The 24,212-nt window shown below is 46.2% G+C and overlaps 2 protein-coding genes across 4 annotated transcripts in view; one reads left to right on the top strand and one right to left on the bottom strand.

The window, feature by feature from the left end:
• PKD1L3 (polycystin 1 like 3, transient receptor potential channel interacting) overlaps positions 1-7,584 on the bottom strand; it is a 74,309-nt gene extending 66,725 nt beyond the window's left edge. Inside the window, 3 exon segments of the mRNA XM_055078918.1 lie at positions 1,808-1,922; positions 5,133-5,252; positions 5,914-7,584. Of these exon segments, the coding sequence (XP_054934893.1) occupies positions 1,808-1,922; positions 5,133-5,252; positions 5,914-6,202 (524 nt within the window). The 5' untranslated portion in view covers positions 6,203-7,584.
• A 1,206-nt stretch (positions 7,585-8,790) lies between these two features.
• Positions 8,791-22,014, top strand: DHODH (dihydroorotate dehydrogenase (quinone)). Of its 3 annotated transcripts, none has more exons than XM_007113528.3 (9): positions 8,791-8,832; positions 11,241-11,453; positions 13,356-13,555; positions 15,902-15,984; positions 18,776-18,963; positions 19,576-19,689; positions 20,702-20,855; positions 21,030-21,189; positions 21,663-22,014. In XM_007113528.3, the coding sequence occupies exons 1-9, from the start codon at positions 8,812-8,814 to the stop codon at positions 21,715-21,717; spliced, it is 1,188 nt and encodes a 395-aa protein (XP_007113590.1). In that variant the 5' UTR covers positions 8,791-8,811; the 3' UTR covers positions 21,718-22,014. The 3 variants fall into 3 exon arrangements, with proteins under 3 accessions (XP_007113590.1, XP_007113589.2, XP_028333365.1); XM_007113527.3 differs by having other exon boundaries at positions 8,796-8,832; positions 19,576-19,680; positions 21,663-21,800; XM_028477564.2 differs by lacking the exon at positions 21,030-21,189 and having other exon boundaries at positions 8,796-8,832.
• The last annotated feature ends 2,198 nt before the right edge of the window (positions 22,015-24,212 follow it).

The following is a 24,212-nucleotide window of genomic DNA, read 5'->3' as shown; positions in this document are numbered from 1 at the left end:
TGACTATATAAACCTGAAGGATTTATGTGAAACAAATGTCTACTTATTTAATTCAGTAATTTAGTTTTACAAAGGCATAATTAAAATCACGTTATACAAAGTAGTATATTAATTTAGAAGCTTTGCTCTTCTGAAACTCAATTTCATGACATAGCTTTATTCAAACTTTTCAAATGCATCTTCAACATTACTGCTTTCATTATAACCAGAAGAAATTCCAGAATTATTTAGGTTTTCCAAAATATCTCATCTTTACTTCCGTCTAATTCTACCACTAACTTTTTTCCCAACTCACAAGTACTCATTTACAAAGCATTCAGAAAAGCTGATTTTTACATTTGTTCTTTAGATATATATTCTCTCTAGATGAGAGAATGTCTCATAATACTTTCTAAATTGCTTTTTTAAATGATACTTAAGGGGCTTGTTGACAAGGACACCCAACCCTTGAAGTTGTGAGCTGCCACCCCTAAGAATATCACTAGATCCACTTTCTTTCTTTCTTTCTTTTTTTTTTTTTTTATCTCTGAGAATGTTTCAGCATTTTTTTTTTGTTTTTTTTTGTTTTTTGCGGTACGCGGGCCTCTCACTGTTGTGGCCTCTCCCGTTGTGCAGCGCAGGCTCCGGACGCGCAGGCTCAGCATCCATGGCTCACGGGCCTAGCCGCTCTGCAGCATGTGGGATCTTCCCGGACGGGGGCACGAACCCGTGTCCCCTGCATCGTCAGGCGGACTCTCAACCACTGAGCCACCAGGGAAGCCCCACTTTCTTTTTATTTTATTTTTAAAGGGTTTTTAAAAAGTTTATTTATTTTATTTACTTTTGGCTGCGTTGGGTCTTCGTTGCTGCGTGCGGGCTTTTCTCTAGTTGTGACGAGCGGGGGCTACTCTTCGTTGCGGAGCACGGGCTCTAGGCGTGCGGGCTTCAGTAGTTGTGGCACGTGGGGTCAGTAGTTGTGGTTCGCGGGCTCTAGAGCACAAGCTCAGTAGTTGTGGCGCCCGGGCTTAGTTGCTCCGCGGCATGTGGGATCTTCCTGGACCAGGGCTCGAACCCGTGTCCCCTGCACTGGCAGGCGGATTCTTAACCACTGCGCCACCAGGGAAACCCTAGCTCCACTTTAAATTTGTCTCTTTTTTCACCCATTCTGTCAGGTGATCTCTATAATTAGCCAACACTGATATTGATTGAGGTCATTTCATACTCACGCATTTTCCCCAAATAGTATTTGTTTTTCAAAATTTAAAAAAAAAAAGGGAGAATACCACGATATGAAAGACTTTGCAAGGGCTTTAGCACGACTCTTTTTTGATGGAAAATTTGTGGGAAAAAAACTTGTCTTAGGGCTTCCCTGGTGGCGCAGGGAATCCGCCTGCCAATGCAGGGGACACGGGTTCGAGCCCTGGTCCAGGAAGATCCCACATGCTGCGGAGCAACTAAGCCCGGGTGCCACAACTGAGCCTGTGCTCTAGAGGATGCAAGCCACAACTACTGAAGCCCGCGCGCCTAGAGCCCATGCTCTGCAATAAGAGAAGCCACCGCAATGAGAAGCCCGTCCACTGCAATGAAGAGTAGCCCCCACTCGTCAACTAGAGAACTAGAGAAAAGCCCGCGCACAGCAACGATGACCCAACACAGACAAAAATAAAAACAAATAAATAAATTTAAAAAAATGAAAGCAAACACTGCAATACTAAGATCAGACAAAATAGAAGGTAAAGAATATTTACTGAGTACCCGTGATGATGACACATTTCGGCATTAAGTCTTGTGCATCCTTTAAGGGTGGAATTGATTTCACTACACTTACCTGAGGTCATTTTGTTTCTCGGTATTGTGACTTCTTTTTGTCCTCTTGGGTTTCCTATGTGAATGAGAATTATTCCCATTTCTTTCATAACTGGCATCTTGGTCTGAAAAGGCATCTATTTGGAGGCCAGTGCAAAAGTTAACGTATAGAATAAAATGCTAGGTGGAAGTCTATAAAATAATCACTACACACACATATGTGATAATTAAAACACGTATGTTAAAGAAAACAAAGATAACTATCCAGTTGTTTTTAAAAAGAACAACAACGTAGGAATTCTGAAGTAGGTCTTTTGCTCTGGAGCACAGTCACAACGTCTCAAAATTAGGTCCACCAATTGGGTCAACGGTGAGAAGACAGAGTATTAAGTTTACTTTAGGAAATTACATTCTACGCATAAGATTCTCCTTTGTATTTGATAATTCTTATGGGTAGAGATTAAAGAGTTCAGAAGGTGGGCAACAGCATTCTTGAATGTGCCTCCCTGTGTATATTTGCTATTTCTTATCACGCTGCTGAACGTGGCTGGAGAAATCATAGAACCCCGCTGACTACATCTCAGCTTAAATCAGGATCATGAACCCCGAGGGGCCTGCCTTCACCCTGCCTGATAATCAAAGTATTTCCCTAGCCTATTCTCACTTCCACTCTCCTGAGTGGCCCTTTCCCACTTCCTCCCTCATTCTCTCCCCTCAATCTTGCCATGTCTTTATTGTAAAACCTGAGTTGCTTATCCTGTAAAGCTTCCCAATTCTGGATTTTGATGACTGCATTCCCACGGTGCCATCTCACATGTCCTCAGTTCTCTGACTTTTTAGAAACTGGTTGGCTCTAGAGGCTTAATCAGATTCAAGTTCTACTTTCTATAACAACACTTAATAGGTGGTGTCAAGTACTTCCATCAGGAGTCACATAATGTCCGTCTGTGTGATAACTAATAACTACCTTTATTAGTCTAGCAGCCATTGGTGATTATTCCCTAGATCCATTTTTTCATTAGGGATTGTGGGAACTTGTTTCATATTACAAACTACTGAATTTATAAATATGAAAACATCACGCATGTACTACTTAAACAAGAGCTATAACACACTAACAACCAAACCAAAGTCAAAGCTAAATTATTCAGCAGTAGTAGCAAGTATGTAATTTGAGCTAATGATATGCTGATGCTTCTCCTAAAGCACAGTGTTTCAAAGGATGTGCAACACTGTGACCTTAGCCAGATGGCAGATAGGTCTCAAAATATTTTCAGATGTCCCTAGGATAGATCTCCATTTATCGATGGCCGTCATATCATCCTATGATCGTTAGTTTGAAGTAATGAGTTTATAATATTACTTTACTTTACCCATGGCATGGAAATATTTCAAAGTTTTTACAACCAGTACGGCTGTCTTGGCACTTACAAGAGGAATATTAACCCTATTACAACACCACTTTTAACACCAACTGTTACTTTTTATTCCAACTTGTTTACTGTTCCAATTTCTTAATGCTCTTACATGTGAGCTTTAAGTGTTTTTATTTTTAAAGTAAATGAAGAAAAATGAGCTCAACCGTTCAAATGTTGAAAAAGTCAGTAAGTATCTGAAGTAATATTGTACAATAATATGACGCATCAGACTTCTTTTTTGAACGTTAAGTATTTGAACATTTACAAATACTTCTCCTACCGGCATGCTATTTTGGAAGAGGCATTTCTTAAATTCATAATACGATGTATAAACGCTCTGACAATAATGGTTAATACCAATATTGGATCTCCAAAAGTGTTTTCACCTTTGACATGAATGTGAAGCTATCTAGAAGCAGAAGGTAAACTTTGAACAAAAAATTGAAATTGCACAATAACGTTAACAGTAATAATTGCTATAGTATGCCGCGAATTGTTCTAATACCTTATTTGTATTGTCTTACTTAATCCTCAGAACAATCCTTGGAAGGACACTGGGCTGCATGGAGGTTAAGCTGCTTGCCCAGGGTTGCAGAAACAAGATGGGAACCCAGGAAGCCCGACTCCACAGCTCCAGCTCCTCGCCGCAGTGACCTACTTCCTCTCATTATCGGAACATAGACTCAGAATTTACAGAACTGGCTTGGGTAAATTGAACAGAATTCTTTTTGTCCAAGATTTTCTTCTGCACAAACATTCTATGTTCTATAGCAGAAATCTCTTGCCAGTACATGAAAAATATTACCAGGAAATGCATCTTCACTCCAAAACCAAGAGTAACTGAGAAAGTCTAAAAGCTCAACTCTTGGAGAGTGAAAAATGGATGGATAATCAACACTATTTAGACTACATTAGGGGTTGTTTTTCCAAACCTGGAGATGGGTCTGGCGAAATAAACTCCTGTGATGATGAGAAAAGCACACAGTTGTAAGATGGCTGCCGGTTCTAGGGATGCAGTCTGTAAGAACGAAACACTTGGGCACTTGACTTGTGCAGAGATCAGGCTCACAGCCTTGGCCTCATTAACAATAGCATGCTTACAGCAGAAACTAACACAACATTGTAAAGCCACTGTACTCCAATACAAATTAATTTTTAAAAATAGCATGCATGTTATCATGGCAAAAGGGACAAAAATATCAGAAAGAGCTTGAAAGGGTGATGAAGGAGAGGTCTGAAGCTACAAATATATTACTGTGAAACACTGGGTCCTTTCAATAGCCAGTATTTGAGGAAGGTGATCTTTTTTTTCTTGTAATAGAGAAATATTGCAATGTATTCTGTTTTATGAAGCATCCAGAGCTGCTGTATATTTTAATAAGAATGTATTTGTGATTTTTTTAAACAAGTGCAACAAAATTTTTACCTAGACAGTCTGAGACATCAGTGAGAATTCTCAGAATTCTGTCAATTCACTGAGCTGTGAACAAATGCTTTACGTGACTACCGCATGAAGAGCGTTAATTGAAAAAAAAAAAAACCCCAACTACGCACACCCCCCGCTTAATTCTCACCTCCTACCTCTGAAGAGGCAAACCTCTAAATGATAACAAGCTCCCCTATATTCCACCGTATTCTGTTTTCCTCCTTTGCTTCCTGTTCTTCCCTCTAAAGCCCAAGTGCTAAAAGGACTGGAGGGGTACATGTGGGAAATGGGGTTTATGAGTACACTTTCTCCCACAGTCCACCAAGTCAGGAAGTGAAGGGAACATCAAGGAATGGCTCTGCCAACTACCAGAGGGGCTGCAGGAGGAAGCCACTACCGTCCATCACTCACAGACTCTTTACCAACTGCTCTCACATGCTCTCCTTGTTTACAATCAGTCTCTGACAATTAGGTCTTTGGCAGCATGTGGTCTCATCACTTACCAGCCTGGCAAATGAACTAATGCCCCAGTGAGCACAAGTCCACTTTTGACGAGATCCGACTGGGGTTTTGGAACAGGTAAATGCAGGTGGGCGCGGGGGCCCAGTGGGCTGTGACATCTGCTGCAAGGAGACCAGACCCAGATGAGGCTCATACTCAAAAGTCGAACATTTAGAAAAATATAAATATGAAGACCAAATCCTGCTAGCTTCCAATAGATGGAAATTTAGGACTGCCCCCCCAACAAATTATAGATTGTTTATTTTTTCATATTATACATTATCACAAGGCTTAGTATTAATTTACCTAGACTTCAATGAAGATGATGATGATATAATAATGCCTTGGATTTTTCTCTAAGACCAGAAGATTATGGTGCATAATTTTGAAAATATCTGTGTAAGGAAGACAAGAGGCAAATAATTTCTCTCCAAGGTTCTGTGTTAGAAAACGTGGGGCAGAGAATGATAAAGAGATATTTACCAGGAAAAAAAAGTGACCGTAAAAGGATTCCCATTTCAGAATCTCACTCAACACTTTTAGTGAAACAGCAGGTAAGTTAACTTTTGAGAGGCTCTGAGAAAAATCTCATCATTTTTCTGACACAGACAAATCAAAGGCTGTAGCACAAAAGTGGAGATATTTCAGAGGAATGATGGTAACAAGTGAAGTGATTGCTTTTTCTGTATACAAAAGGAGAAAGATTTACATTTGTTTCCTTCTCTTGTCTCAGAGTAAAAGTAAGGAAGTTTCCTTCATAAACACTAAACCTCAGAGCCTTACTTGGGTTGTTTTTCTCTTGATGTTTTCCCAGCAGCGTTAAATTTTCCCCAACCCACCACTTCTTTCCTTCTTCCAGAAAGTCCCGGAGGAGGTCTTGAACCTCCTGGTTCCAAGTGAAAGCAGGGTGTACTCTCTGAGCACGACAGTATTCTTCTGCTTCCGGAAAGCTGCAACGGAACCTGTTAAGCTGATAACAATTACGTTCTCCGTGTTGCTCTGGGCTATCCAGCTCACTTCCTAGAATGATACCTGTGTATAACCAAAGCCAGGTTCTTCCCTTGAAGAACATTTTCTCTGTGCGCTGTGAGCATGAAAAGTGTCGAGGCTCACACAGCTACTGAAGCCCGCCTGCCTTGAGCCCGAGCTCTGCGAGGAGAGAAGCCACCGCAATGAGAAGCCCGCGCACCGCGACGAAGAGTAGCCCCTGCTCGCCGCAACTAGAGAAAGCCCACGCGAAGCAACGAAGATCCAACGCAGCCAAAAATAAAAAATAGATTAAAAAACGTGTTGGGGCTCAGCAGCTGCCTGGTCCTTTAAATACATTCTTGGTGGGTTTATCTTCTTAGTATTATTCTTTTAGAAATTGGTAATAATTTGTCAAGGAGACAAAAGGTTTTGTTTCAAGGCCCCAGGTGGAGTTCCTATAAGCTGAAAACAAATGCCAGAGATCAATAAAGCAATGGGCCTTCATAGCTAGGGCAGCACCACCTGTGTCTACACAATCGGCTATGCCTTTAGCTTTATAATAGAGCTTTATTTGCTAAGTCTAAGCTGTAAGGGGATAGAGGACGATGAATATCTAAGTCAGTGTTGCTAAAAATTGAGTGATGTATTTTTTTTTTTAAAGAAAACCATTCTTGCAGACCCCTACGATGGATTTAAATTATTGTATTGTTTCTTAAATACATTTATACACAAAACTAGGAGTAATCTCTCTCCTAAAGCTCTTACATAATCATAAAAGCCAAAGAATAAATATTTGATGAAAGAATGAATAGAAATTAAACATAAACAAAACTGAAAACCAATGAAATTCAAATTTTGCCAAACTAAATAGCCACTTAGCAGATAAACACAGTTCTGGCCTACGACTGCACAGGTTCTTTTGATTTTGTCATTCACGCTACTTTGTGCTGTAGGGAAGAATCAATTCTCTCACCACTTTTCTTTAATTAATTTGCTGAAAAACCTTTGCTCAGGGCTTCCCTGGTGGTGCAGTGGTTAAGAATCTGCCTGCCAATGTAGGGGAAATGGGTTCGAGCCCTGGTCCGGGAAGATCCCACATGCCGCGGAGCAACTAGGCCCGTGCGCCACAACTACTGGGCCTGCGCTCTAGAGCTCACGAGCCACAACTGCTGAAGCCTGCGCGCCTGGAGTTCGTGCTCCGCAACAAGAGAAGCCACCGCAATGAGAAGACCGTGTACCACAACGAAGAGCAGCCCCCTCTCACGGCAACTAGAGAAAGCCCGCATGCAGCAACGATGACCCAACGCAGCCAAAAATAAATACATAAAATAATTAAATTTAAAAAAAAAAACCTTTGTTCATAGAGCATGTCATTTGATCTTCACCTGTAGCACATCCATCATCTACGTATTTTAGCCAGTTCTCTTTCTTGGCACCAAAATGAGATCACAAATACAAATAAATGTGGGCACTGAAAATGCCTGGCAGCTTTCAGGGTTCAGCTGGTTATCCAAATGGTGCAAATGATGCTTACATTACTTTAAAAAACCATTGTGAAAGTGGACACCAAAATCAAAAAATCTCTGAAGTATAAACCCCAAGAACACATTCCTCAGTTTGAAAACCACTGCAATAATCAAACGACTGGTACGATGAAATATAGTATGGTCCCTACTTTCAAACAGTTTACAGTCTAATTAGGGAAGAAAAGACATAACAAGTGTAGTTAATAAAGTTCCACTACAGGGGTATAGCTTAAATCTGTGAAGGTTCAGATGAAGATGTATTTCCAGCACTTGAACATATAGGGGTGCCCATGTCTAGGAAGACGGAACAGGCATCTTGGCAGAGGCGTCCACGAGAGTAAATGCATGGAGGTAAGACGGTGGAAGGCATTTATATAGAGAAAGAAATAATGCTCTCTGTGTGGGGGGGCTAGAGGGACAGTAGTGGGAACTGAAACTAGAAAACTGAATTGTTTCAAACGCCAAGAAAATAAGAGTTTGCAATTTGGGGGGAAGATTTCTGAGGAGAGGAGTACAAGTCTGGGCTGCAATGGAACTGTTTGGGCGCAGGACACTTTCACTTTTCGAAGTTCAGTCTTAATTTCCCAATATCCTTACAAACATAATACATATGTTTTAGGCATTTTTAAAAAGTGAAACCCGATGGTCAAGGAATCTTCTTTTAAAGTCAATTCAGGTATCTTACACAGCGCTGTAAATCATTTCAACCCTTTTTAGTGCCCGGTATATACTCAATCCATGCCTTATCTAAAGCACAAACACTATTAATAGCATGTTTAACTTAAATGATAAAAAAAAACTGGTGAGTGTTGCTTAGAATTGAAGAATCAACATACAGTTAGTCTTCTCTCCAGATTGCAGGATGCAGGAAAACTGCGCAGCGACCGAACCAGATTCGGCTGAACCTCTACAAAGCGCTGCGGAGACGCCAGGAGGCAACCGGGCGGGCTGGCGGGCGGGCGGGCGGGCTAAAGAGGGGTGCACACCGGGATTGCGCCCGCGCGTAACAGCCCAACCAGACTCTCGGGGCGGAGCGGGGCCTTTCCCTCCGCGGAGGGAAAGGCCCCGCCCCAACCTTCTGCCCAGCGATTGGTGAGTCGGCAGCTGGGGGGGCGGAGACTAGAGGAGTCACAGCCATCTTCTCCAATGGAAACGAGACAGAGGCGGGCCCAGTGGCGGAAGGAGCATGGCGTGGAGGCAGCTCAAAGTGAGTTCAGCTGGTGCGGCCCTGCAGCGGCGAGGAAGAGAACTTGCGGGAAGGCAGGCGGGGGAGGATGGAGGGAGGGCTAGCCTGGGGGAGGTGTGGACGGGAGGCGGCTCCGAGAGGGTGGGCCTCTTTGGCACGTTTGTGTGTCTTTGGGGACACCTGCAAATGATCATGCGTGTGCACTTACACATGTACGTGGTCACTGGGTAAACGGCACGTGTAAACGGCGTAGATGCTGATCTGTGTCAGCGCACGTGGGCCTTTATTGAGCCAGGCACAGGGCGCTTAGTGAACACAGGATCGCCTAGCAGTGTGTGCAGCATCCAACCTGGAATGAAATTACAGTAAAACATGGTGCCAACCCTTTTAGATAAAAGTTTAGGGCAGGGTCTTTGTAACGGCGCTCAGAAATCTGTGGATCAACATAAGGGTAGTTCCTACAATCTCCTGGAGGAGAAGCGAGAAAAATGAATACTAGATCTATGTTGACGGCTAGGAGTGACCCTAAAGGCAAATCCGATCAGGTCACTCCCTTGTTCAGGGAACAAAACTCAAATCACCTGGGTGCATCTCATTCTCCTCTGCCGCCAAGAGAGTGGAGAGAGCATTTACACCGCCCCGCCCTGCCGCCTAATTAACTTCTATTTATCCTTTGAATATCGGCTTTAAGGCACTTGGTCAAGGAAGCCTTTCTCTACCTCTTTGATTAAGTTAGGTTCTTCTCTCTTTTTTCTTCATAGCTTTGTCACAGTTATATGTTTGCATGATCATTAATTTCTGTCTCCTCCTGAGGTTGTACTCCTCGTAAAGGCAGGGACTCGGTCTGTAGCCCATCCTTGAGTGCACAGTCACTATGTGCTGAATGAATGAATGAGTGAGGGACTCAGCATCAGGCAGTGATAATTAGAGAAAAATATCTTGAGCGATGTTTGAGCTTGATCCAAGAAGACCTGATGCTCTCTAGAGAAAAGACCTGTGGTTGCCAAGGGGGAGGGGGGTGGGGGAGGGAAAGATTGGGAGTTTGGGACTAGCAGATGCAAACTATTATATGTAGAATGGATGAACAGCAAGGTCCTGCTGTATAGCACAGGGAACTATATTCAATATCCAGTGATAAACCATAATGGAAAAGAATATGAAAAAGAATATATACATGTATAACTGAATCACTTTGCTGTATAGCAGAAATTAACACAACATTGTAAATCAATGATACTTTAATAAAATTAAAAAAAAAGACCTGATGCTCCTTTAAAAAAATTTTTTTTGCAACCCTCTTTATTATCCTGAAGTGGAATTTATGTATAATGTAATCTTTCTATATATAATTTTAAAAAGTCAACATAATATCCTAACTGGAATATAAAGGAGAAATAAATTTATAATAAAATAATATGTATTTCAACCCCTAAATATTAGGGCATGAGTCACCTAGGTAGTGAGTCAGGTGTTTAAGCCTCCACTTAGAAATTCTAGTGCCACAGGAATGTTTTATTGTCAAACACCTCAAGCAAAGCACTGAACCATTCCACATGGATTTTCTGAAACGGTGAGTGATTCTTGGTAATGTTCTGTGCAAAACAGTATAGTCATCCCTCAGTCTACAAGGTAATTGCATTCCTGGAAAGTCAATACAGATGAAAACCACACAGGAGATTGTGTTTATGTGGGGAAATAGAGTTTGCATTTCTAGGCTCAGATAATATGAACAGATATTTTTACCTAGTGAATGTCAGTAGGATGTTCAAAAGTCACACACGATAGGGACAGTTCTGACTTTACTGACTTCCTGCTCACTAAATCCATTAACATTCTCCTCCGGGTGCCCACCACATGTCCCTAGGGGGCAATACTGCCCCTCTTAAAGATTTTTTTTTTAACATTTTAATATTTAATTTAATTAATTTATTTTTGGCTGCATTGGGTCTTCGTTGCTGCAGGCGGGTTTTCTCTAGTTGCGGCGAGGGGGGGCTACTCTTCGTTGCGGCGCGCGGGCTTCTCATTGCGGTGGCTTCTCGTTGCAGGGCACGGGCTCTAGGCGTGCAGGCTTCAGTAGTTGTGGCGCACGGGCTTAGTTGCTCCGCGACATGTGGGATCTTCCCGCACCTATGTCCCCTGCATTGGCAGGTGGATTCTTAACCACTGCGCCACCAGGGAAGCCTTGCCCCTCTTGAAATCCCTGGCCTGGACTCCTTCTGGGCTAGAGGAGCGCGTGTCAGCAGAAGCGCAGATACAGTCTCTGACTGTAGAGGCAATACGTGAGCAAGAACCCAAGGAGACCAGCGTTAGCAGAAGGCCACGGACATCACTGCATGTTATGTCCTCTGTGTGTGTGTAATTCGTGTAAAGGGTTCAGAGAAGGTGCTACAGCCTGGCCTTGAGGGGGCCCCATTGGCTCGTTTTTCCAGAAGCGGGCCCAGGATGCCATGGTGATCCTGGGGGGCGGAGGACTTCTCTTCGCCTCCTACCTGACAGCCACGGGGGATGAACGTTTCTACGCGGACCACTTGATGCCGGCTCTGCAGGGGCTGCTGGACCCCGAGGCAGCCCACAGGCTGGCTGTTCACATCACCTCCCTGGGGCTCCTTCCTCGTGCCACGTTTCAAGACTCTGACATGCTGGTAGGTACTCCTGTAACACCTTGTGCGATAGATACGAGGGTCAAGGTCAAAGTTCCCTAATTTATTTAGCTGGGGCTGATCCTTTTGAAAACCAGAGTCCCAAATTAGCCCCCCACCCCAAACCGTCATCCCCACCTACAGATCAGGAACGCTGAAGTGCAGAGTAGTTAAGTGACTTACCCAAATGCACACAGCTAGGAAGTGGCTGAGCCAGGAATCAAACCCATGGAGTCTGGCTCAGCATCCTTCCGTTAGCCACCATCCTGCCTCGCGTAGCTCAGCGTTCACCTCCGCTGAAAAGGGAAGCACGCCAGCATCACTAACGTCTAATGTGATGTAGGCATGTCTAGCCAAGCCCTTTGAGGAAAGCATACGACTCCTGTCCCAGCCTCATTCCATCCTGCATTCAACACAGGGGCCCCACCGTGTCCCCTAACTCTTCTGTGTGCTGGGGTTTCTGCAGCGAACAAAGTGCAAGAATCCACATCCTCCTAGAATCTACATCCTCGTGCAAGCCCAGACAGTTTCCATTTAGGAGACCTCTTACCAAATGGGGAACATTAGAATGATGTGAACATGAAGAAAACACAAACAAGAAGCACTCAAACCTCTTTGGGGAAGGGTCACTGTTATCAGTCAAAGGGGCCTTCTCTACATTTTCCCTTTTTGTCTTAAAAAGACAAAAGTCCCTTTTTGACTTCCCGTCCTGCAGTTTTGAGCACATGTGGCACCTTTTTCTGTAAAAGTGAAAATCCTCTTCGGATTCCTACTGGTTAGAGAAAACAGGTACAAATGTAGGTCTTTCGTAAAAGCAAAGTGGCATAAAGAGAACTTCGGAAAAGTGGGGGAGACCTGTACGCAGATGCTCTGGTTTGGTGCCAGCCCATTTGACCGTCATCTCTGGGCCTGAGGACTGAAGGCTGCCCAGGGAGCCTGTCGAGCAGCCGGGGCCGAGAGACCCGTCCAGGAGCACAGCCCCCAGGGCCCCCAGTGCGGCCACCCTCCCAGCCCCCGAGGCACCGCATGCACACACTCACTGCCATCTCTTCTTCCCCTCCTTGGGGCAGCCTTGCTTCCTCCTGCTTCCAAGACCAGATGGTGCCACCCTTGGAGGTCCTTGCTAGTCCTGGCAAAGGCTTTCCTGCCATATCAGCTGACAGTGACGATTCTGTTGGCAACTGCTGACTTTATGATATCCCGATTCCTTTCCCACATTTTAACGTATTTGTCTTGCTTCTCGATTTGTTGGCTAGATCAGGGTGCGAATACTAAGTCACTCAGGAGTTAGGCTAGACCTGACAGTAATTAGGCCCCAGTCACTTTCATTATAGAGAACAATCAGGCATCGCCCCATGTCTGCCGAGGGAGAACCTGCTTCCAGCCCAGCCTGCTTCTGGGGCCCAGCAATCAGTGCTGCTCGGTCGAGCACAGGAGTTGTGAGGACACTGCTGGGCCTTGGTATCACCTGGGTGAGGTAAGTCAGCGGGGGCTGGCTGACTAAGATTAAAGGATTCTGCTGCCTGTTTCAGAATAGCACCATCTAGGGGCTAAATAGTGGATAAGAAGGTACAGTTCTTCACCGTAGTTGGAAAAGGCAGCACCTATCTCCTGCTCAACCCATGGTGGAAACACTGTTTTTCTCCTTAGTGATGATAAAGCCCGATGGTTCTCCATCTCTGGCAGGCATCAGAATCACGTGGAGAGCACTGTTAGAAATCGATTCCCTCAGAGTTCCGTTCTTCCCCGCCCTCCCCCAGAGATTCTGATTCCTTAGTGCAGGGATGGGCCCTGGGATCTGATGTTTAACAAGCAGGTGATCCTGATGTAGGTGTGCCGTGGACCACGCTTTGAGAAACACCAACGTAGCCTTGTGTGCCTGTGACTTTGTCTCCTTCTCCCTAGGAAGTGAGAGTCCTGGGCCATAAATTCCGAAATCCAGTAGGAATTGCTGCAGGATTTGACAAGCACGGGGAAGCTGTGGATGGACTTTACAAGATGGGCTTTGGTTTTGTTGAGATAGGCAGTGTTACCCCAAAACCTCAGGAAGGAAACCCCAGACCCAGGGTCTTTCGCCTCCCTGAGGACCAAGCCGTCATTAACAGGTAGGTGAGCAGCCTTCTTCCCAGCACGACACTCAGGGTGTTTTTTCTGCCATGCAGTGTGGACATTTTTCTGTCATTTGGAATGTTCTGGAACCATGTTGAGCATCTACTCTGTGCGGGCGTTGTAAAAGCAGGTTTTATGATTTCAGTTTAACGCGTATACACGATGAGGTTAAGAGAGCTACACGACTTAGCTACAGTCACGAGAGCAGAAGCAGGAGAACTTGGGGCGGGTGTTGGCTTATCTGACTTTAGAGTCTGTGCTTTTTCCACATTGTTGCTCCAGTGTCCTTGCCCAGCTCTGTCCAGTAGAAATATCATATGAGCCCTATATGTAATTTAAAATATTCTAGTAGCCACAATAAAATAGCAAAAAGAAACAGGTGAAATTAACTTTAATAATATATTCTATTTAATTATTATATGTAATAGTTATTTATTATACTACTTAATTATAAATACTTAATATACTCTATCATAATTTTAATATATAAGCAATATAAAAATGACTGGCTATTTACCTTCTTTCACTTGTACCAAGTCTTCGAAATCCAGCATGTTTTCCTCACAGCACTCTTGCTTTGGACTGGCCAGGCTTCGCTCTCAGTGGCCACACGTGGCTAGTGGCTCTTACACCTGACAGCACAGCTCCAGCCTTTAGTAACTGGGAAATTTAATAATCAACAGAGACAGCTGCTTTTAGGAAGAGAGGTCCTTCTAGACTGTGTAAAGCCCTTCTCTTTGTAAGCCCTGGGCGGTTTTCACTACAGCTGACCCAGAGACTGAAGAAGGTCCTTCTTTTCGGTAACAGAATTTTGAGAGCCTCGTTGGGGGCATTGGTAGGCACCTTTGGGACCATGAAGGGCCTTCTGGGAGACTGACGTGTGGAAGGTTTATTTGGCTGCACGTCCTGCTTTATCGTGCTTGTTTCGGGGAAATTTTCCAGCATTAGACATCGAGTTATTGACCTTTCCCCTGGAGGCTGGGATCAATATCTTCAGAATGTTCGGGCAAAAAATATTTGTTTATGATTCGGCTGCCACAAATAACTGCAGGTAGCAGGATGACAGTGCCTGGCAGAGTCCCGTGGGTGAGAAGTGGCACAAGACAGCCGGGCCTGAGCTCCAAGCACTTGTGTGCCCGGGCTCCCTGCTCTGCCTGGCACAGGGTGGGTGCTGAACGGACATGAGTCAACAACTACATGTATCCGTTAGGTGTTTTTGGCTGCAAGTAACAAAGTGGCTTAAACAATAGGCGTTTGTTATTATGTTCTCATAACGGGTGAAGTCGGCAGTTTTAGGGTTGGTTGAGCAGCAGGGTGGCGTCAGTACTCTGGTCCAACCTCTGTGGGCCTTCCCTTCTCGTTTGTAAGATGCCTACCCCAGCTGCAAGCATATGTCCTCGCATGAGGACATCAGAGAGCAGAAAGGGAAAGGAAGTATGGATATGGGGGGAGATATTTTCCCAGAAGCTCCCTGGTAGGCATCACCTTGTGTCTCAGTGACCAAGCCGCACCTCAAGTTCATGCTTGAGTTGCCAGCGAGGCTGGGGAAGGAGTCACTGGCATTGTCACCCTGTGTCAGGGGAGCTGGGTTCCACAGGCAAGGAGGAAGGGAGTGGTGATGGCCATTAGGCCAACAACCCACAGTGGGGCTGGGGACATAGAGATGAGCAAGAGAGACGAGGCCCAGCCTTTGTGGAGTGTCTAGTGGCAGGTGAGGGAGGAGATGTGTCCCTTGTCCTCGAGGAGACTGTAACCCAGTAGGGGAACTGAAGCATACACATACATCCCACGCTAGGAGAAAGACAGGTACAAAGCACTCCATGAATGCCAGGAGGTGAGGGATCATTTGTGGCTGGGAGCTTTATGCAAGGAGGAGAGGGTGCATTTGACTTGGGTCAGGAAGAGGGTGATTTAATAGGTAGAAAGGATGGGGAAATGGAGCGGCAGGATGGGTTCCAGGAGGCATGTGCGTGGGGCACAGGCAGGAGGTGGGAAGACGGGTCGTCAGAGTGGTGAGGGCCCTGTTGGGTGCCGCAGTGGATGGGAAGGAGGAGTGGGCTGGACCCAGACAGGTCTGGGCTGTTTACAGTGCTAGTTGGCTAAGTGGCTTGTTGGCAAATTTGAATCTTTCCCTTTGTATTTGATGGCGTTCTGGCAAGTTCTCTAGGACTTCCAGGGGTGTTTAGACTTTAGAAGTCTAGGAACTGACTCTGATTTTTTTCTTTGGTTCTTACATCATAAGTATATGTTGAAAATGGCCATGGAGCCATCCCTCCAGAGTCTTTGCTTTCTGCCCGAGGGCTCTAACCTTATCTCCTCCCTAACGCTCTTCTGTGCTACAGATACGGATTCAACAGTCATGGACTCTCAGTGGTGGAACACAGGTTACGGGCCAGACAGCAGACGCAGGCCAGGCTCACAGAAGGTAAAGGGGGCCTGCCTCAGAGGGCTGTTCTTCAGTTGATGGAAGGAAACTTGTGGGAGAAAGTCAGGAGCATTCCTAGTGAAATGAACATGATTGAACAATAGGAAAAAACAGTATGGAACTCAGGGCTCCTCTGCTAGAGGAATTTTCCTGGCTCCACCACACCCTCCAAGCTCTTAACTGAATTTCGCCATTGAGCAAAGATACACTTAGTTCCTGCCTCGTTATGTAACCTGTGTCAAACTGGGACAGCTTGGAAGTAAGCAGTGCAGAGTGGCTGCTCTGTGATCACATAGGCAGTTAAGATGCGAGCAGGGCTTGGGCGCCGTCTTCATACATCCTGCTCTGTTGTCCTTTTGTCCATTATATAAATAATGAATGCTAATTATAGAAGTGTTAGTAAATGCAGGGAAGCATAAAGAAGAACATTAAAATTACTCACACTCTTCCCTACTCAGAGATAACTACTCCCGGCATTGGGGAAAATATCCTTCATGACTTTTTTGGAAACAGCATGCATTTTAAAAAAAATTAATTAATTAATTTTTGTCTGCATTGGGTCATTGTTGCTGCACTAGGGCTTTCTCTAGTTGCAGCGAGCAGGGGCTACTCTTCATTGCATTGCATGGGTTTCTCATTGCAGTGGCTTCTCTTGTTGCGGAGCACCGGCTCTGGGCGCGTGGGCTTCAGTGGGTGCGGCGCGCGGGCTCAGTAGTCGTGGCGCACGGGCTTAGTTGCTCTGCGGCATGTCGGATCTTCCCGGACCAGGGCTCGAACCGGTGTCCCCTGCATTAGCAGGCGGATTCTTAACCGCTGCGCCACCAGGGGAGTCCACACCATGCATTTTTGAAGGCTGCCTTTGGAGGTGCTGATGCTTATTCCCTGGGGCTCTCTGCCTTGCTGTCCCTTGGGGTGAACATAGTGGTCTTGGCACCATGCCATCCTCACTGTACCTTCCCAGGTGTCCTCTAGGGTTGCATGGGGTTGCAGCCATCTTCCTTGGTGGGCCTTTCTGGAACTCCTTCCAGGAGTTTAGCCTCATTAGATGTCCTGGTGGTGAGATGAGAAAAACCTGGCGGTACTGGATTCATTTCTGAATGCGAGACTGAAAGGGCCGAGGCGGTTAGCAATCTCGGATTTGGGGAGTAGGAAATGACCTTGTCTGGAATTCCCTGGCTTTGGCAGAACCAGACCCTGCTATACTGGAGACCTTGCCACTTGGGGGCTTTGAAGGTCATGATAGGACTTTCATGGTTTGTGATACTCTCCTGCCTTCTTGTCTCCTTTTCCTTCTTTTAACTGTTCACGGTGCCCCTTATACCACTCTTCTCCCCTGTTCTCCCTTGCCCATTCCGTCACCCCCCACTGTGGTGCTAACATTTGTTGGAGTGAGACAAAATCCCATAGCAGAGCTCTGCACATAGTGTTCACCGGCAGCTGGAAGCCTTGAAGACAGCTTATTGCTCGCATCATGCCAAGCAGCATGAGTTGTTAAGAGCTGTGGTGCCCTTTGCGGATAGAGTAATTCAGCAGTTTTTGTCTAACTCCAAAATCTTGTCATTTGGGTCAAATGACTACTAATGAAAGATCCACTGGCTACATGAAAGTGATATTCTCTATTAAGCCGGTTTACCTGTGTGGAAAAGAATTACAGTTTCCCAACCATCTTCACTTGATTTGGGAAGCTTGGAGAACTTGTGATATAATTTGTCTAATTGGATGCTAACCCCCCCCCCCCGCCTCCCTTCCACGCATGAAGTGAGTGACACGAATCTCATTTACTTTCATGTTGATGATAAAACAGGTGACTGCATTTAAGGTATGAGAAGGTAGTTAGCAGTACTGGATGTTGTTCTTTGATCCTCCCTGACCTGACATACATTTTGTGAGCTAACTGGATGTCCCAGTTAGCTGGAAAAAGCAGGTGGTACCATGGATATACTTTAGCCTTTGCAGATAAAGTAGTATGTTAGGAGAAGTCAAGTACAGACAAACCCTTGCTTTCACCCATAGAAAAATACATTTCAGAAACACACTGAAAGTCGAAAATACAAGTCAGGTGATAATCCCCTGGATTTTAAAGTAAGGTGACCATATTACTTACTGTGCAAACTGAGACAACAGTTTTGAGAGTGGAAGGGGTGCAGGCATGAATAATTATGCCCAGGCTACAGGAGTGTTCAGGGCGGTCCTGGGAGCACTGGGACGTGTGGTCACCCTAGTTACAAGGGGGAGCCCCTTCTCAGAGAATGGGAAATATAAAACCGTTATGCCTCTACATTTTGGGCATGAAAATCGAAGATATTTTCCAGTATTTTATACATATCCTTTAATTTTGCTTTTTCTTCACGACTGCACACCAAGTCACGTGACCCAAGTCTAGCAAGCAGCCCTTGAGAGTAAACAGTTGCCCCTGTGGCATGCTGTTGACTTCTGTCTCTTCTCAGTCGTATTTCATTTACGAGCCCTACCTTTTAAAAACACTAGTATTTGCACTCCTAACTTCTCCATTTTCCATTAAATTTTAAAAAAGAAAAAGGGCACAGAGCGGTAAAACATCCTAGGAGCTGCCCAAACACGGCCGCGCAGGTGAAGGTGGAGGGCGCGGCTCTTGGTCCGCGGGCAGCAGCGCCGTGCATAGGTCAGCGTTTGTCAGCTGGCGCGGGAAAGGTCACATTTGGAGTTGGAAAGCCTGTGAGGCTGTTCGTGGGCTCTTCGGTCAAGAACGGCTTCAAACTGTTGCACAGGAAACGGTGAGTGTGGACAAAATCCTGACCAGTGATATTTACAGATGGGCTGCCACTGGGAATAAACCTGGGGAAGAATAAGACCTCGGTGGACGCTGCCTCGGACTACGCAGAGGGGGTTCGAGTGCTGGGCCCCTTGGCTGACTACCTGGTAGTGAATGTGTCCAGTCCCAACACGGCTGGGCTGAGGAGCCTTCAGGGAAAGGGCGAGCTGCGCCGCCTGCTGACCAAGGTGGGCAATTACATCCCGCTCCACCAGCCTGCCTGTCCTACCTGCTCACCCTCCAGGGCAAAGCTTCAACGTTGCTATCCACTATCGAGGAGTTGTCCTTAAGACCTGGACCAGTTAGGACCCCTTGCCTCCCTCTGATTCCCTATATAACACTGATTGTGCTCAGCATTAGTCAGCTGCTCAGTTATCTATCCCTGCTGTTAACCCACAACGTCCGTGAGAGCAGGGACCACATCTCTCATTTACCACCCTGTCCCTAGCATCTAGCACATTGAATGAATGAATAGAATGACTTTTCATTAAACCGTGCTTGTGACAGTATTTGCTGTCTCTTTTAGGAACAAAAGTCTAAATAAACCTTGATATGTCAGCCAATGCCAGTGACGCTAGGGACTCACTCTTGGGGGTCCCTTGGTTCAAGAGAGTGCAATCAGCTCTGACTTGATGGGGTCTTTTGCATAATTGAGAGCCGTGTTTCCTGAAAAGGAGAAATTGCTGGTGCTTTATTCTGACAGCTAGTGTGAAAACACACTGATCTGCGGCTGCAGGTCACCGTTAATACTGTCAACTGCAGTCTCGGGGGTCCCCATCTCTGGCCCCATGTTGCTCTAGGTGCTGCAGGAGAGGGATGCCCTGAAGGTAGCGCACAAGCCAGCCGTGCTGGTGAAGATCGCTCCTGACCTCGCGGCCCAGGACAAGGAGGATATTGCCAGTGTGGTGAGAGAGGTGAGGGTGGGTGCCCGGGGGATGCCCTTCATTGCCTGTAGAGGCACCTGGCCAGCCGGGTTAGCCCAGACGGCAGTCTGTGTGGTTTCCTTTCTGTTATATGGAGGGCTGTCAGGATGTAATTTATCATATACAGGCAGACCTTGGAGATGTTGCGGGTTCAGTTCCAGACCACTGCAATAAAGCAAGTCACGTGAACTTTTTGGTTTCCCAGCGCATATACAAGTTATGTTTACACTATACTGTAGTCTGTTCAGTGCACAATAGCATTACAGCTAAAAAAAAAAATGTACATACCTTAACTAAAAAATACTTTATTCTTATTTTCTGTTTTATTAAAACATTTGAGGTGTAATAATCCAGATTAAAAAAAAAAACTTTATTGCTGAAAATATGCTCATCATCATCTGACAGTGCAGGGTTGCCAGAAACTTGTAAAACAAAACCAGTACCTGTGAAGCGCAAAAAAGTGACGTGCGATAAAATGAGGTATGCCTGAGATAACAAGTAAATGATTCCATAAATGTTTGAATGGGTCCTCTTCTCCTGCCTCCTCCTCCTCTTCCCTCATCTTCCTTCAGCGAGGGCTTTAAGGCTGTGCATCCTTCGGTCTTGGTCAGACTGCAGGGTTCCGTCTCTCTCCAGTCTAACCCTGGTCTCTGTGTCATAGGAGAGTAGGGCAAACACAGACTGAGCCCGGCAGTCCGGGGTTGAAATCCTGGTTCCACCACTTTCTACCTGGAGGCTTTGGACAGGACACTCTAGCCTGAGTTGTTCTAAGGATTAGACCGTGTCCTGGGGGAGCCGTACGGGTGGTTGGTACGTGATGGCTGCTACTATCATGCTGAGGCTCACTTGCCCAGCAAGCCCAGTGAGTGAGGCCTGGCCTAGCTCTTGCTTCCGGGGCCTTCGGTGTGGGCGCCCAGCCCGGCTGCTCTCTCAGGCCCCCAGGGAAGCGCCTCCGAGTCCGCCGTGCCCTGACCGAGGGGCTCTTCTCTGTCTCACGCTGCAGTTGGGCGTCGACGGACTGATTGTCACGAACACCACAGTGAGTCGTCCTGCCGGCCTCCAGGGGGCCCTGCGCTCGGAAATGGGAGGGCTGAGCGGGAAGCCCCTCCGGGATTTATCAACGCAAACCATCAGGGAGATGTATGCACTCACCCAAGGCAAGAATTCGGTGTCCCTGTCTTCAGATCTACGTGTGCCTCAGGCGCCGGGGCTGTGACGGTATCGGGTTCCTGAACTGCCGCACTCAGCAGGGGGCCGGGGCTGCAGCCAAACAGCTCCTGGCTCTCCTGTGGCCCAGCCTTCCTCACGGTGTGCCGTGTGCTTCTCTGCAGGCAGAGTTCCCATCATCGGGGTTGGCGGTGTCAGCAGCGGGCAGGATGCGCTGGAGAAGATCCGGGCGGGGGCCTCCCTGGTGCAGCTGTACACAGCCCTCACCTACCGGGGGCCGCCCCTGGTGGGCAGAGTCAAGCGGGAGCTGGAGGCCCTTTTGAAGTGAGCGGGGCCACCTGTGGCTTGAACCAGGCAAAGTGAATGTGCTATCAACTCAGAATGACTCAAATCAAGGGGATGCTATTCATCAGTCTTTATTCTTCATTGAAAATGCATTTGAGGGGTACACCCCAAATGTGGGGGAAGCTTACCCTCTTGCTCTTTTGACAAAGGTCAAACAGTGCCAAGGAATCCAAGATTAACTTCCAAGGCAACGGCGTTGATAGGCACGAGGAGTTCTGGTGGCAGCCCTGTTAGTTCAGTAACGCTGGCTTGATGGCAGGAGCTGCCCTCCCTGGCCTGAAGACCTGGGTGGATTCCAGGGTGAAGACAGTGTACGGGGCATGAGCACGTGTTTGGGAGAGCGAGGCGGGTGCGGTTACCGACTAGATAGAGCCTGGTTGAATGTGGGCTTCCGGTAAGAGCCAGGCCTTTCCTTTACCATTTGCTGAAATTGCTTTGTTTTCTTTTTCCAGGGAGCAGGGTTTTACCAGAGTCACAGATGCCATTGGAGCAGATCATCGGAGGTGAGGCTGGGTCGGTGGGAAGCCTGATCTGGAACCGTCCCGCTAAATCAAGCGAGCCTTCGTGGCTGATGGAGAGAGGAGACCGCATCCCCAAACCACAGGGGCCCCTCCTCCGGCTGGACTGTAAAAGCCAAGCATGAGGGTCACCAGAAGCAATGCAAGGCTTTCTTCAATCCCTTGTCGGACAGGAACTGCATCCATGATTCTTTCTAGATTCAAATCCCAGGATCCTTTAATATTACAAGGACATTAGCCATTTGGAGGGAAAATCATGGTAAAATAAAGTCGTTTAAAAACTGGATTTAAATCCCAGCCCTTTTGCCCAGATGCTGTGGGTCCTTCCAGGCCTCTGCTCCCCCGGGATCTGAGGTGGGCTTCCCAGGAGCTTGACTCTCTTTCATTCTATCTTCATTTTTATTTAAAAATTTCACTGTATTTTGAAAATATTTCAAACTTAGATAAAAGTTGCAAGAATAGGGCTGTGGATGGCCGTCCTCTCCGTGTCTGCACATGGTCTTCCCTCTGTGTGTAGAGGGACACTGGTCATGCTGGTCATTTTAACTTGATTACTTCTGTCAAGGCCCTGTCTCCAAACACGGTCACGTTTTGAGCTACTGCCAGTCTGGATTTCAACATGGCAATTTTGGAGAGACAGAGTTCAGAAAATGGGCTTGTTGTCCCCCTCCTTTAAAAATCTGTGACTTGTGGGCCTTTGGGCAGGCAGGTTCTCGAGGTGCTTGAAGACACTAGACAAGAGGCTCAAGAGGTCTAGTCAGTAACTAAAGAAACAGAGAAACGCTAACCTTTTCAAAACTGAAAAGCAAACGGTGATGGGAGGTTGAAAACCTCGGCTGGGAAGTGCTGTAGATGTCAGTACGCCTTCGCAGCCAACAGGAAATTACCTTTAGTCCCTTCACCTCCGTGCAGGTTTGACTTTAAAATTTCTTGGTAGCTCTGTGGAGAGGCCTGTAGCCGCTGTAGAGGTAATATGTCCTTGTCTCATTGTTGAATCTCGGCTTCAACCCTCAGCCTCTGCCAAGAAGCCAACAGTCAGTCTCCTGTCTTTTACAAAGATCTTTTTCCTGTTTCTTAAAAAAGAATCTTAGGGACTTCCTTCGTGGTGCAGTGGATAAGACTCTGTGCTCCCAAAGCAGGGGGCCCGGGTTCGATCCCTGGTCAGGGAACTAGATACCACATGCAGGCTGCAACTAAGAGTTTGCATGCCACAAGTAAGGAGCCCGTGTGCCGCAAGTAAGGAGCCCACGTGCCACAACTAAGGAGCTGGTGAGCCACAACTACGGAGCCCTGGAGCCGCAACTAAGGAGTCCACGTGCAGTAACTAAGACCTGGTGCAACCAAAAATAAATAAATAAATAATAAAAAATAGAGGTAATAATCTCTTAAAAAAAAGAATCTTAGTATGAAAATAATACCTATTCATGAATTAAACAGTATAGCCCCCAAATAAATGTTGTCTACCTCCTTCCCCCCTCAAACAATCCCACATGTCAGAGGTAGTCACAGTTAACTTTTGTATCCATCTAGATTTTTCCAGTCAGTTTTCTTTGTATATGCAAGCACATACCCATACCTATTCTGTCTTTTTAAAAAAATCTATCACACGCACATATAAAAGTGTTTCAAGAAGAATAGTACAAAGAACTATTTTTTTTTTTTTTGGCCACACCACGCGGCTTGCAGGATCTTAGTGCCCTGACCAGGGATAGAGCTAGGGAATATACATGTACACATACATCTATATTTCTATATCTCTCTATATTAAAAACCATGAGTTCAAACTGATACCTTCAATTCCAATCCCAAACCATAAGTTTCATTCTAGTTTCTTCCCTTCCCATATCTGTAACTCTCTTCTCTGACTGTGGAAACCCTGACTACCTTTATACTTACTCTATTTTCTTATTTGATCAGCCCTCTCATATGTAAGTAATCTCTGGTTTCCGCCCCCTACCATGTGCTGATATCCTTTTTCCTTGCTTGGGTCCTGACATCTTTCACCGTCCCTTACCCCTTGGGCACTCTCCTCACTTCGTACAGCTCTGATACCTGCTCCAGGCTGCTCCTGGGGGCAGACACCCCCCTCACCTCATTTAGGCTCTGACTTTTATGCTGGCCTGCCCCCCTGCATGGTCACTTTCCTTGTAAGCTAGGACTCTGATGCCCCTCACCAAATGCTTACACACACACACACACCTTGCGGGCACCCTCTTTGTTCTGTATGGGTATTGATATTCTACTTTGAGCCCCTTGCTCCTCTTTTGCTGCCATTGCAGGCACCTACCTTGCTCTGTGCCAACTAATGGCTTCATGACTGAACTGTTCAGGGAAAGGGGGAAGGAAAGGGGAAGGGTTACCCTTTGGCAGATTCTCTGTTGGAGACTGGTAACCTGTCTTTTAGCACAGCTTTAACGGGCTGCTGTTTCTCTTCAGCACCAGCTAAGTAGCTGGCTTGCGTTCAGGGGCCCTGTGGTGTAAGGA

Source organism: Physeter macrocephalus, chromosome 17 (genome assembly GCF_002837175.3).
Source record: "Physeter macrocephalus isolate SW-GA chromosome 17, ASM283717v5, whole genome shotgun sequence".
Lineage (NCBI taxonomy): Eukaryota > Metazoa > Chordata > Mammalia > Artiodactyla > Physeteridae > Physeter > Physeter macrocephalus.
This window is presented reverse-complemented; position numbering and strand designations above follow the sequence as displayed.